A 14,562-nucleotide genomic window follows, 5' to 3' on the forward strand; every position below is an offset into this window, starting at 1 on the left:
TGGGAATTCCACTGCTAGTCCCTGGTTAAAATAGTTACCCTGATGCCAGAGACTTTGTCAGGTGCTAATGATCTTCTAGTGTATGATAAAGGTTGCTCTTAAAATTCTGAGTTGGATGAGCTGTAAACTTGGATAAATGCTCTCTGATCCCAAGTCTTCCCGTTCATAGCTCTAGTCCTATTTCCCAAAGGAAGGTACTCACTGAACTGTAGCATTACTTCTCCGATTTTTTGGTGGTAGGCCAGTGAAAGCAGTGTGTATGTAAAGGAGGATTTGCTGCACAAAGAAGAGAGCAATCTGCAGTCCCCTGAGCTGTGTTAGTGAGATGTAGGTAGAGGCCAGTCCTTCACTGAGCTGAGCAGGCCTAATGGGAAATCATGTCAACAAGTATTAGGCACATGTGGTGTGCATTATAAGTAACGTAGAATAATTACATCCTAGCCCTTGCCCCCAGACAGCTTGGGATGGCAATTTTATCCCAAGTGAAGCTGTCAGAAAATAGTAAACAGTAAATAGTACATTATTGTAGAGAAGTGAATAGAATGGCAGAGCATTAAATAGAAACTTAAGTACTCACCCGCATACTTGGTAAGTTGTAACATTAAAGAGTTGAATGGTATGTACCCTGCATTATCCCTCAGAAACTGACAGACTTAAAACTGCAGAGTCCTGTTTTTTCCTATAACTATAACTTCCTGTACATGTAGTATAGGATGTTTTGGCTCCTCATTTGGAGAGCATAGTCATAAACTTGGGAGTTAAGTTTTCTACCTGCTCATCTTGCTTTCTACCCTATTCATAGGATGAAGAATCCCCACCTACGAGCCAAACTGGCTGAGGTGTTGGAAGCGGTGATGCCCCACCTGGATCAGACCCCAAATCCCTTGGTATCCAGTGTGTTCCACCGGAAACGTGTGTTCTGCAACTTCCCCTATGCAGCCCACCTTGCAGAAGCTCTAATCAAGGTCTTCGTGGATATTGAGTTTACAGGTAAAGCAGTCTAGAACTGAGAAGCCGATACTAGTGGGGTTTCATTGCCTGATCAGTGTTGAAATGTCAGGAAAATATCATCAGCCATCATTTATTGAATACCTACCGTGCACCACCCTTGATGCAAAGTGCTTTTTTTTACATTATCTCCTTTATTTGTCACCATCTGGAAAATTTTACTGTATTATCCCCGTTTATGGACATGGATGCACAAAAAGATGAAATTATTTGTCTATGTCATACAACTGAGTGGTAGGATCAGGTCTCTCTCACCTTAAAAAAAAAACACACACACACTCTTATCAACTTTACTATATATTTTTGATAGAATCATACACAAATAAATTAGGCTGTCCAGTTAAAACCTGGGTCTTTATTTTTCTCTGCCTCAAAATTACAGAATGATGGATAATGAAACAATTCTTTCATCCAGACTAACTCCTACAGTTTAATCGTTAAATTAAGAATAACAGCAGGCAACATTCCCTTTCTCTCATGGCCTTTTGAGATCTAACCCTGAGGTGCTGTGTTTGAGTAAACCAATAAACAAGATACACAAAGCAGTTATTTAAGACACCTTTTAAAGGGGACGTCTTACCACCCAGTGATAAATACAGTTGACATTAAAGGGATATTTAACATTTTACTGACTGCTTTTCCATATTTGAATTTTGACTTTGTTACTTGCTCACCTTTGAGCCTTAGTTTCCTCATTTGTAAGAGGGGTTGAAGTGATGACTGAGATAGTACATGTAAATCTTCATAATATATAAGAAGTTGCACAATAAGTCGCTGCAGTTATCTCATTATATGATCACTACAGCACTTTGGTTGTAACAATAGAGGGTGTATTATAATTCCTATTTGATTTCTGAGGAAGTGAAAGTTGAAAATGTTTTTTGTTTTTGTTTCTTTGGTTTTTTCTGGGTTTTTTGGGGGAGAGAGGTAATTAGGTTTATTTATTTATTTATTGGAAGAGGTACTGGGGATTGAACCCAGGACTTTGTGCATGCTAAGCATTCATAGCACTTTGAGCTATACTCTCCCCCTGAAAAAGTTTGAGACACTTAAGCCTTCTGACTCCAAATCCCATGCTCCTTCTTTATTATATTGACCCAACCCACAGAACTCTGTGGTACCTTTGGTATGTCAAGAGCACTATAAGCCTCGGATCTTTAGCTCCTGGCATGATTTTCCAGAGCAGTCAAGAACCAGTTGGCCACACAGTTGGGATGTTATCTGTGAAGAATGTGGGGCTTACTCAGTAGCCCATTCTGCATGTGGCTGTCACTGCCATAGGGGTCGGCTCAGAGGCCTCATTCAGAGTCTGATAAGGACTCTGCAGTTGGATGTGGAAGCATTTGTTCCCCTTGGCTTTTATTATACAGCTCGGTGCTTGTCCTTTCTACATACGGTATCCTTAATACCTGTCTCTCTCTTGTTCTGTCAGTAAGGAAATTAACAAACATTTGGCTGTGACTCTAAGCCTTTATAAACTCCCAGAGCAGGTTTTGCCAGTCACCTTGACACACTCAGAATAAGAGAAAATGGCTAAACATAGACATAAGCTCTTTCTCTTTCTCTAAAAGCACCACCTTTGATGGTTTTTTGCTCTTACCTTACTCCAGGAGACCCCCATCAATTTGAGCAGAAGTTTAATTACCGCCGCCCCATGTATCCCATCCTCAGGTACATGTGGGGAACAGACACCTATCGCGAGAGCATTAAGGTGAGGAAGTTTTTGGTGAAACCAAAATTGAGATATGTGAGTTTTGCTCCAGATAAGCCCCAGTGGGTTGTGGTTCAGTACTAAAGTGGTTTTCTCTTGTGCTGGGACTTGCAGGACTTGGCTGACTATGCCTCTAAGAATTTAGAAGCCATGAATCCCCCACTTTTCCTCCGCTTTCTTAACCTGCTAATGAACGATGCCATCTTCCTTTTGGATGAAGCCATACAGGTAAAAAACAAAACAAAACAAAAAGCAAGTTTAACTGCCCTTAAACCATCATTCATACTTTTTACCTTCTAATTATAACAGAACAACCCTTAGGCCCTTAGTACTAGCTTTGGACACCAGAAATTTACAAGTAGTAATGTGCCACCAGCCTTGCCACTGTAGAGTTTGATATATATTGCCCCATTAGAGACCAAGATCAAGGGTCATCGAAGCCTCATGAGCTAGGATGATATTTTGGCAGAGCATGGAAAAGAAAGTGTAAAGGAAAGGCCCCAGCTAAAGTACACTGGCAGAACCAATCAGTCCAGCACTACAGAAAGAAATTAGAGGATCTTCCGTTAGTCGATGACTTTCAGCTTTTTTCCATCCCAAGTCATCAGTAACAGTGGCTTACTGAGGCAGTGATTCTTATCCCTCTCTCCAAAAAGGTTTTGATTTTTATACCACTATTTGAAAAAAAAAATCTGGTTTGGGTTACTTTTTCACATAAAGACTCCAAGTCATCAATGCTCTTCATCTCTCCACTGCCTCTCAAATCTTGAGCTATATCTGAAACATGCGTTTTACAAAGTACGCACCCAGGGCCTCTCAGCTCCTTCAGCTTAGCCATCCCTTATGGAGCTGCTTATTGCTCCCATAAAACCGTCCCTCATCTGCAACAGGTGTAAGACAGGGAGGTGACCCAAAGGGAGACAAAGCAGATGTGTCATGAGGGTAGCCTAGCAGACAGCCCACAAGCTCCTCATACGGTTTAGCAGTCGCCCAGTAACTTGTATTTAATTTGTGAGAAAATTCTGCTTTGTTCATAATCCTGTACTTTAAGATTTTTGATAGGCTTAGAAAACAAGAACAAGCCCTGTAATAAATAAATCCGTCTAAGCAAGAGTTGTGTGACAGAATAACACAGATGGCATTTTCATGGGACTGTAAGCTTAACATGTTATGTTGCAACAGCATGAATGATGAGAGGTAGGGGTTTTAAATATTTATGGTTCTTTCAGACATCTTGCATATTTGATAGAGCTTTATTTTTTGATAAGCAGTTTTCTGGGTTTGTTTTTTTTTTTTTCATCCTTTGGGAAGGATTCATCCTTTTTTTTTCCACTGTAGCTTGTTTGTTTTTGACGAGGTTTCACTTATTATACAATTTATCCTCCTTTCTATGTTATAGACTATAATATTTCTAGGGGGGATTACCCATAAGTCTGCCTAGGCTGAAAGAAATCTATATAGAGCCGCAATTTCTTTTTCTTTCCTTTTTTCCCCCACACACTTTTCTTTTTAAACTTCAGCCCTAGGCTGAGAAATAAAGTCTTATGTCTCATATAGTCCCTGGTTTTCCCAGCTTAGTGGACTAGATTTTAAATAGGACCTCTTAAATACCATTTTCCCTTCGACTACACTTTCTTCTCTGATATATTCCACCTCTGGTTTCTGTAGTATTTGAGCAAGATAAAGATTCAACAGATTGAGAAGGACCGAGGTGAATGGGATAGTCTGACTCCAGAAGCCCGCCGAGAAAAGGAGGCTGGCCTACAGATGTTTGGACAGCTGGCACGTTTCCATAACATCATGTCCAATGAAACAATTGGTACCCTTGCCTTTCTGACGTCAGGTAAGCGTATGAACCACTGCCTTCCTCAAAAATGCAATAGTCAAGATCTGTTTCATTTGAGAAATCAGCATAGCTGAGACCAAGAATTCAGACTGTGGTGACAGTATTCTCCTCCACAGTCTGAGAGGAAGTGAATCCCTAGAGAAGCTCCAAAAAGAATGATGTCCATTGTTGACATGGAAATGAGGAAACAGTCACCCTCATAGCTACCAGAAAGCATAAGTTGGTACCATTTTTCTTGAGGATGGGTTACCCATATAAATATATCTGGGGGTATATATGTTAACCTGAAAAATATTCTTGAACTCTGGTTGAATGTGGCAGATGAAACAAAGACATTTATCTCTACTCCGTCTAGAGCTGCACTGTCTAATTTAATAGTCACCTGCCACATGTGGCTGTCAAGCATTTAAACTGTGGCTAGTCTGAATTGAGCTGTTCTGTGAGTATAAAATACATACTGCAAGACTTGGTATTTTAAAAAGAAGTAAAATATTTCATTAATAATTTTTATATTGGTTACATACAAAATGACAACCAAGGATCACCAGACTTTGAGGAAATCCTCTAATGTGAAACACAGATAATAGATGAAGGCTTTTTTTTTAATCTTTGTAATCTCAGAGGGTAAGAGAAGATACAGCATGCATTTTAAAAAAGAACAAAGAGGCAATAAAAGGGATTATCCAAAAAACAAGAAAGGTCTCTTGGATATTGAAAATACAACTTCAGAAATTTTGAAAACTCAGTATGGTTAGAAGATAAATCCAAGGGAGCTCTTCCATGAAAGCAGAACAGAAAGAAAAAGAGATGGAAATTAGAAGAAAAATAACAAGAAAATAAAGGGTCAGTCTAAGAGGTCTCAAAAGAGAAAACTAGAGAGGAAGAAATTATCAAAGAAATAATACTCCAAAAGTTCCCAAAGACTGAGAGCATCTAAATTGAAAGAAGCCAACAAGTGCCCAGCACAGGGAAGCTTTAAAACCCCCACACTAAGGTATATCATTGTTGCATTTCAGAAAATCAGGGCAAAGAGAAGATCCTAAAAGGTCCCAGAGAAAAATTAGGTTGTGTACAATGGTATAAGCATCACAATGTCTTTAAATGCCACAATGTGACATTTAAAGCTGCAACACAGTCCTGAAGGAAAATATCTTCTCAGCCTAGAATCCTATAGCCAGCTAAACTATCAGTTCTGTCTGAGGGCAAAATGTAAGGGCATTTTCAGACGTGAAGGTACCAGATTTACTTCTGGTATACCCTTTCTTGAGAAGCTGCAGAAAAATAAATATACTCCATCAAAATGAGAGAGGAAACCCAGGAGGAAAGTGGAATCCCGTGAGAGAGCTGCAAAGGAAGTGCCCAAGCTGATGGTAGAAGAAGCTAGTGTGACCACCACACTGCAGGCCTGTAAAGCAAAGAGTCCAGATTGGAGTGACAGATGGAAAGAACACCTCAAAAGAATATTCTTGAGAGTTTTACATTTCTAGTAGAGAATTTACGAAGATTTAATGATAGGTACTCTGAAAATAAGCAAAAAAAAAAAAGTTGTATTAAAAAGTACATATATTACTTTATATAATCATTAGAATACTGTGTGGCTCTGCTGTGAATGATATTTACATAATCTTAATGACATAAAATTTAAATTATTTAACCAAAGATTTGCTTACATATTAGGGGAATTTGTATTTGGGGAAGAGGGACAGGAGTAAGAGCTAAACTCTCATCAGTAGTAGAGTCGATAGATAATGACTAAAATGAAAAATTAAGAACCAGCAGTATTGAGCAAGCCTTATCATAATACTTGCCTTGTTGCATTTGGCATGTATTTATTCCTTCCTACCTTTTTACCACCTTCCTTCCTTCCCTTTCTTTCTTCTTTTCTTCTTTCAGAGTTAATGCCCTATAACCTTAGCAGTTCATTACAAATTTGTTGTAGGAAGTAGTAAGACTACAAGATAAGTACACAGTGAAATTCATCAGTTAGTGAAATGCTTATAAGAAAAATTGAAAACAGCCATAATGTCCAGCAATAAAGATAAAGTAAATAAATAACTTATGGTTCAGTCACACACTGGGAAACTATGTGGCCATTAAAAAGGGTGTGAATCATCGCTATCCTATAGAACTTTCTGTGATGGAAATGTTCTATAAATCTGGACTGTCCAGTACTATAGATAATATGCTAGCCACATGTAGCCATCAAACACTTGAAATGTGGCTAGCGTATCTGAAAAACTGAATTTTTAATTTAATTTTAATTAATTTTAATTAATTTAATTAATTTAATTTAATTTTAATTAATTAATTTTTTAATACATGTGACCAGTGGCTACCATGTTGGACAGCACAAGAACATGTATTTACTAAAATGGTAAGATACTTACAGTATCAGTAATGAAAAAAGTAAGTTATAGAATATGCACAATATGATAACCATTTTGTCTTAAAAATATACATGCGTGTAAATATGAACAGAATAGCTAGAAGGATCTATTAGCAAAGTGTTAATAGTGTTTACCTGTACATAGTAGTTTTTGTATTTTGTTTCTTTGCTTTTGCTTTTGCTTGTCCGTATTTTCTAATATTACTGCAATGAAAATGTATTTTTAAAAATAGTAGTCCCCAGGGGTCTCCACGTAAAACTCTAAGACATAAGAAGTTAAAGATTGCTAATGGACTGAGTTTTCACAGACTTCGGCTTTTTTTCCAGAGATCAAATCACTCTTTGTGCATCCTTTCCTGGCTGAGCGCATCATCTCCATGCTGAACTACTTCCTGCAGCACCTGGTTGGCCCCAAGATGGGAGCCTTAAAAGTCAAGGATTTCAGTGAATTTGACTTCAAACCCCAGCAGCTCGTTTCAGATATCTGCACCATCTACTTAAATCTTGGGTACTTAAGATTCAAATTGGGCAGGCCAGAGGGGGTGCTCATGTTTTAATACGGGGTTTTGATAATGGAATGAATGACTGGTTGGTAATTATGTGGAAATAGAAAAGAAATGGTTTCCTTCTAGTTGGTTTATGAAGGAACCTACTGTGATTTTAAGTGAGATTTTGTATGACCTGTGGGACATTATTTAGAATTTCCAACATTCTGCCTTGATCTGTGCAAAGATAAACTTCGCTTGTTCCATTGTTTGGAAAAGCAGTATTAAGGCCACAGGATACTTGATAGACCTCCTTCCTAAAAATTAGAAGAAATCTTTCTATATCAAAAGAACATTCATGGTATTTAAGTGATGGGGAACTTTGTTGCTCAGCCCAGCCATTATCTCCCTCTTTGACCTATCGTCTGATGCTCAGTTTCTTTCTGATGCTGACCTTCCAGGGATGAGGAGAATTTCTGTGCCACTGTGCCCAAGGATGGACGTTCCTATTCCCCAACTCTCTTTGCACAGACAGTCCGAGTCCTGAAGAAAATAAATAAGCCTGGAAATATGATTGTGGCTTTCAGCAACTTAGCAGAGAGAATCAAGGTAAGGAAGAGGAACACTTGTTTATTAACATGTTCAATAAAAATCACCTTGTCAACTCAGCTGTTCTGCTTTTCTACCCAGTTTCCAGGGGAAAAGAGCATTGCCTTGAGAAAATATAAATAGATGATTCTTCCTGGTCAGCCAATATCTGGAACTACCATATTCTTAATAGTACTACTCTTTTAAATATAAGGGTGAGAACAGAAAAATAACAAATTAAGAAGCTTCTACTAGAAGAGAAGAATGTACTGCTTTTTATAGGCTGTTTTTTATGAAGACGTCTCTGTTTTCATTTTTGATATATTTGATTTGATATATTTGGTTTTAATATCAAATTTTGATTCCGTTTCATCTGTTGGTAACAGTTACCGATAGATTTGAAAACCTACAATGTTCATGCAGAACTTTTTAGAATAGAATTCAAGATTGGTAGCTTTTAGTCATTGGTTTTTCTCTGTTCTCTATATTTGTAGTTGGTAGTTGGCTTATATGGAAATAGCTATACATTTTAAAGATTAAAATACTGTATTGTATTCAGCTAATCCCTTAGGTTGGAGCATGACAGAGCTCCATTAGCAGTTATGAAAAAGGAAAAATTATGGCACAGAGTCTAATGGAAAACCTTCCTAATTGTTATCAGTCTTCCCTTCATTGAGTTACTTATTTATTAAGTTGGGCTTCATCTTTGCCTGGAGCTTAGGCAGATGGATCCCTGAGGAGCTAGAGTTCCATGAAGGAATCAATTGTTGAAGCCACTTTTAAATTGCTATACCTGTTTGTACCTAAAGCCAGAAACTGCTTTTCATACACGGACTGCATGAGTGACTCTGTAATTATGCAAATAATAACCCCCTCCCACCCCCCCATCCCCGTTTGAATATGACATTTACAACAAGACTGTTGCCAGAAGGATGGGTATTGCATGTGGTGTGTTTTTTTTCCCCTGTTGACACTTAAACCCATTTCTAGTCATGGCTGCTGGCAGCTGAGCCAAACTAAAGTTTCAGAGTTGGGACTGAATGTTAAATTTGCTCCTATAATTTCCATCTTGGCTTGTTTAGAAAATAAAGCTGAGAATTGTCATTGTCAAGGGTTTTTTGTTGGTTTTTTAATGAAGGTACTGGGATTGAACCCAGGACCTCGTGCATGCTAAGCATGCCCTTTACTACTAGAGCTGTACCTACCCTCTACTGCTGTAGGGGGCTATTAATGACCCTTTAAGATTAAGGTATAGTCATTGAGCATTTTGAATTCAGCTGCTCTGAATTCTCCTTAACTACCAGGTGTTTGTGTTCAGTCTCTAGCAGACCTCCAACAACAGGAAGAGGAGACCTATGCAGATGCCTGTGATGAGTTCCTGGACCCCATCATGAGCACACTGATGTCTGACCCTGTGGTGCTGCCATCTTCCAGAGTCACTGTGGATAGATCCACCATTGCCAGACATTTGCTCAGGTAACCCAGCCCCAAAAAGCAGTCTCAAGACTACAGACATACATTTGTTTGCTATCATTTTTTTCTCCCAATACAGTACTACTACCATACTGTGCACCCAATAGGTGCCCCATACCGTTGATTTATTAATGTCTTGGGGAGGCATTTTGGTACAGGTGTATCACTTGACTGTTAAGGATTTAAACATCCAAAACAAGACACCTGTTGAGAAATGCTGACTCTAACTTTACCTCTTCCTCCCTCAAGGAAATAATTTCTGTCAATATATGTTATAAAATGTGTCAACCTGGAGCCTAGTTGACTTGAAAGTGTTTAAATTTTACTTTAGCTGTAAGAATATAAAAGACAGATATTTTTGAAAAACTCAGGTTTTTTACACCCGTCATGTGGGTTAACCCACATTCTGCTGCAGCTCTCGTACCCAGCCATGGTGACCACAAGTTTTCCCCAGCCTGCCTACTCTGAGTGCAGCGTTAGATAAAAATGGGTACTGAGAGACTCTGCCTATTTAAAATGAAGTTACATAAGTTGACCCAGATCTAGAGAAATAATATTTTTTAAGTATTGAAAAAAAGGATGTTCTACTTTATGGTATTTGGTATTAAGCACTCACTGTATATGCATGATGCTGTGCTGGGTGGTATGTCTTTTCCAAAGTGTGAGTGAAAATTTATATTTTATTGTGGGCTCAGAATACAGAGAAGCTGTATCAGCCCTTAAAGTATGTTATAAATCATCTGAGCTGTCAGGAAGCCATAATCGGCATTTACTTGAAGAGCAGTCAGCTAACTTAATCAGGTGTCAATCGACAAGGCTTTATCCCTTAACATCTTACACTGTTTCAGGAGTCTGTGACTAAAAGTACAAACAGCTCTCTGTGCTGACATGAGTATACAGGTTCTCTCTTATGGAAATCAAATCAAATATCATCTGAGGAGCAATGCTGAGATAAAGTTCATTAAACAGAGAGACTAAAGTAGCTAAATAATCTGGGGGGAAAAAAAATTTCCCCAATCCCTTTTTCTCATCTCATTCTTTCTAACCTCAAGTCAGCACTTGATTCAGAATCATTAATGCGCTCTAGCTTGTCTCCAGCGGAGATGCCCAGGTGTTCTGCTTTTGGCTGAGGATGTTAGAACTTACGTAAATAACCCTGTTTCCCTTTCTCTCTTTGTCCCAGTGACCAAACAGATCCCTTTAACCGTAGTCCCCTCACCATGGACCAGATCCGGCCAAACACAGAACTAAAAGAAAAAATCCAGCGGTGGCTCGCAGAGAGGAAACAACAACAAAAGGAGCAACTTGAATAAATACTGTGACCTAAACAAACCAAAAACCAGCCCCAGAGTGTAGATAAACAATTGTTTGTGGTTTCTCTCTTTCTGGTTCTGTTCCTTTCCTTTTTCTTGCCTTTTTTTTTTTCTTTACTAAATTAGAGAACTGCTCTTGCTCAAATTATGATAATTAAAATTCCTAAGAACTTTACAATGCTCTCCTGGCCTGCAGGAAATTATACTTCTTATAGCATCACCATGTTTAGAAATCATCACTAACTTTTACCCTTTGTTATCTCTTTCTATTCTTTCTTCTTCCTTTTCCTACCTTAATTAGATTAACTTCAACTACTAAAACCTCCTGCCACCTTACTATTTCTCTTCCAAGAACTGCTCAAACATCTTTGGTGTGCACTGCTTTTAAATATCTGATGTCACATATTTCAGTGACAGCTGATACTGTAAAGTCCTGTGTTATCAAGATATTTACTGGTCTCCACAACCCTGACTTCAGCCGTTTTCCTTATTACAGCTCTGCAATGTTACAGAATGACTTTTTACATAAAAGCAGATACTTTGATGTTTGAGTAAAGTTTTTGAAGAAGGTGATAGATGAGATGAAAAAAGGAATCTTATGCAACTTCTGTTGGTAGCTCTTAGTTTTGTGTTATCTTGTAACTCAAAGATATCTTGGAGGGCAAATACTCCCCCATGGGGTTGTCATTACCACAGAAAACTTAGCCCTATAATATTTTTAGGAGGATTGGTGAGACAAATTTGCAGTTTTGACACTTTATTCAGAAAATTCCAAGGTAAAAAAATAAAGGTTGTTGGGCCCTTTTTGTCTTACGGAAATCAAGGACTAGGCTTGAGTAGAAAAGTTAGGCAACAAATACTGTAACCATGAAAAATGTCATTTTAAGACACTAATATCAAAGGTATATCTTAGTATATATATACACCATGTGCTTTTTTATATTGGTCTAGTGTAAACTGAGTACCACTTTATATTGTCTTTTCCATGGTAAGGTGTATGCAGTGTGTGGCCATGTTTACTAATACTTAATTCTAGACAAAATTGAGACTATAAAATGTATATAGTTAATGTTTATTTGGACTTATGACCTGACTTCTAAGAGCTGCTTCTAACTCAGCCTTAGGTCATCAATTAACAGAATAGGAATTTGAGCACAACCTTGTCCACAAGCCATTCTAAATACCCACTTAGTCCTATGTAGGTAGTAGGTGGGTGGGACCCACTTTTACCACTTGAGCTTGAGTTCCCTATTCTACTCAACTGTGCAGTTTAACATGCTGAGAGAGGCACATTCCCCTATGGACTATCTATATCACTGTTTCTCTAAGCCCAAAAATGTTAAGTAACGAGAAGAGTGATATGATCTACAAACAGATCATTGCTTCATTTAGAGGACATTATTGTTAACCACGGCCTCTCAAATAAGACGATAGTTCTGTGATACTCCAACACAAGTTGTTATAAGCAGTCCTTGACGTGTTTTTGATGGTATCAGCTGGAAACCCTCAAATCAGAGGGTATCCCACACTAGATATAAAGTAGGTATTGCCTGTTGCTGTGCTTATAAATGAAAAAGGCAGTCTAGGACTCTTGCAAATGCCAGAATGTATGATAGTAATTCAGTGTGCTCCCTGGGCCTTTAAGGCATGGGTTGACAGATTTATTTTCTTAAAATGAGTTTAATTTTGTATTTATTACCTTCCTTTAATTCTCTTGAGAATGAACTGTATAAAATAAGCTTCTATCTACTTGCATTTATCTTCCAGACCCAATCTAATAGGATATTTCCATTTTTAAAAGAAGTGGGGAAAAGACCAGAGTTTTATAGGAGAAAATTGGAGGAAAAAATGGGCACAAAACCTCAGAAGGCAGCTTTTCCCAGCAGCTTTCTAGTTAACAACCTCGAGGCTGCCTCTTATATCTGTGTCTATATTCTACTTCTGTATTTAGTCTTCAGATTTTAAGCCTTTTCTGGCAAGCTTTTTTTTTTAAAGCTCTTTTTATGAATGGCTATGGCACCATTAATGCTGCTGAATATCTTTAAACTTATCACAAAGGCAAGTGCATAGTTTAAGGCCACTATTGGTGAGGAAACCAAATGTCCTCCGTGCCTTTTTTCTTTCCTTGAAGTAATTTGAGAATATCCCAAAAAAGAGAATAAAAAATTACTGTCTTGGTACAACATGGTGCATATATGCACTTGGAAGCTTAAAGACGTGTTGTGTTGTCTGGACCTCAGAAGCAGCCCTAAATCTATTAGAGCAGACTTTCTGACATACCTAGGTTTATGTGTTGGCTTTGCTAGGGTTTGATAGGAAAATGAAGACTCTTTAATCAGCTCTAGTATTGCTTACTAAGAGGGTAATACTAAACTTGGAAAATTTAAGTAGGTTTTATCAAGCAATCTGGGTTTGTTTGTTTTAATATAGTTTTAATGGATATGTGAAAACTGAAAGAAACTTTAAAGGTTTTTTTAATGGTGCAGGTGAAGGTGCCAGTTACTATTTGGTATCACTCTACAAAAGCTTCATTACTTTATTTGATGCTGGTTGCTAAGCAACCACTGCACAGAGCATAAGTCTACTGGGTGCCTTTACAAGCCAGAGGCTGATGCTGCACTATTGTCATGTGAGGAAATAATGCACATGCTCTAACTGCTAAACAGGAAAAGAAAAAGAACTAGAAACAAAGAAGATGAAGAACAAAACGACAAAAAGTTTGACTGAAATAAAACTTGATCAACATAACTGTATTTTGAAACATTCCAGGAAGGTTACTTCTTGTCAAACTTGCCTGAGGGTGTTTGTTCAAAGCTTGTATTTAATAAACGAACACCTGACTTACAACTTTGTCATCACTTCCTTTATTATAGTATTAAAAGCTAGTGGCAGTTTCAGAAATCCCTCTGAAAACTTAAGAGGACTCTGAACTTCACTTTTTTAAAAAAATTCATACCAAATGTGTGTGACCTGGCTGACCTAACCTGCCTTACCAGGGTCCTGGACCCTGGAGTTATCTTCAGAAGATGAGCCTCAGGGCATGTTTTTCCCTAAGCAGTTCAATTTTGGCTTCACTTTTCTTCATCTGGTCTAAACCCCAGGTCTTCCGTTTTAATCATTCACTATCATGTTCCCCTTTCTTGCCTCTTGTTTCTGTACCTCTGCTATTCAAGACCTCAGCCCAGATTAACCCAATCACTCCACTCTGCTCCAATATCCAAGCTACGGACTACTAATGGAGAAAAATGGCACAATTTTTAGAGTGGTGCGACCAAACTTGTCTACAACATCACGCAGCAACCCTTCTGTCTGTCCTTAAACTTCAAGATATTCCAAACGTTAACCTCTTTCCTCAGATTCTCTCCCACCCTCCCAGTTACCCTTCACTTTAAGATGACCTTGCCTTCTACTTCACAGACCAGAATTTCCACTTTCAGACTTCTTTCATCGTCCCATCTGTCCCCACCATTCCAAGGCCAATCCTTCCTACCTTATTTCCTGCCTCAACAGGAATCTTGTCAATCCCCCTTCTCCATCTTCAATCTCTCCTAGTTTTACATCTCATATTTGGTTTTCTGACTTGTATTCCTTTACAGCCGTATTTCTTCATTCATTCTGGCTTCTATCCTAATTGTTTGAAACTGCTCTAGCTGTTTTCATATTGCTAAATTGGCTTTCTCATTCTTAATTTGACTTCTCTGGAGTATCAGGCACCTGAATACCTTCAGTGAAATGCTGTTCTTGGCTCCTGA

At 38.2% G+C, this 14,562-nt stretch overlaps 1 protein-coding gene across 2 annotated transcripts in view; it reads left to right on the forward strand.

Moving 5' to 3' along the window:
* UBE4A (ubiquitination factor E4A) overlaps positions 1-13,657 on the forward strand; it is a 31,932-nt gene extending 18,275 nt beyond the window's left edge. For both annotated transcript variants that reach the window (XM_010953463.3, XM_010953464.3), the window contains 8 exons: positions 803-990; positions 2,619-2,719; positions 2,834-2,947; positions 4,388-4,562; positions 7,279-7,459; positions 7,898-8,045; positions 9,343-9,500; positions 10,681-13,657. In XM_010953463.3, the coding sequence (XP_010951765.1) occupies positions 803-990; positions 2,619-2,719; positions 2,834-2,947; positions 4,388-4,562; positions 7,279-7,459; positions 7,898-8,045; positions 9,343-9,500; positions 10,681-10,810 (1,195 nt within the window). In that variant the 3' untranslated portion in view covers positions 10,811-13,657. The remainder of the gene's footprint in view (positions 1-802; positions 991-2,618; positions 2,720-2,833; positions 2,948-4,387; positions 4,563-7,278; positions 7,460-7,897; positions 8,046-9,342; positions 9,501-10,680) is intronic.
* The last annotated feature ends 905 nt before the right edge of the window (positions 13,658-14,562 follow it).

Source organism: Camelus bactrianus, chromosome 33 (genome assembly GCF_048773025.1).
Source record: "Camelus bactrianus isolate YW-2024 breed Bactrian camel chromosome 33, ASM4877302v1, whole genome shotgun sequence".
NCBI lineage: Eukaryota > Metazoa > Chordata > Mammalia > Artiodactyla > Camelidae > Camelus > Camelus bactrianus.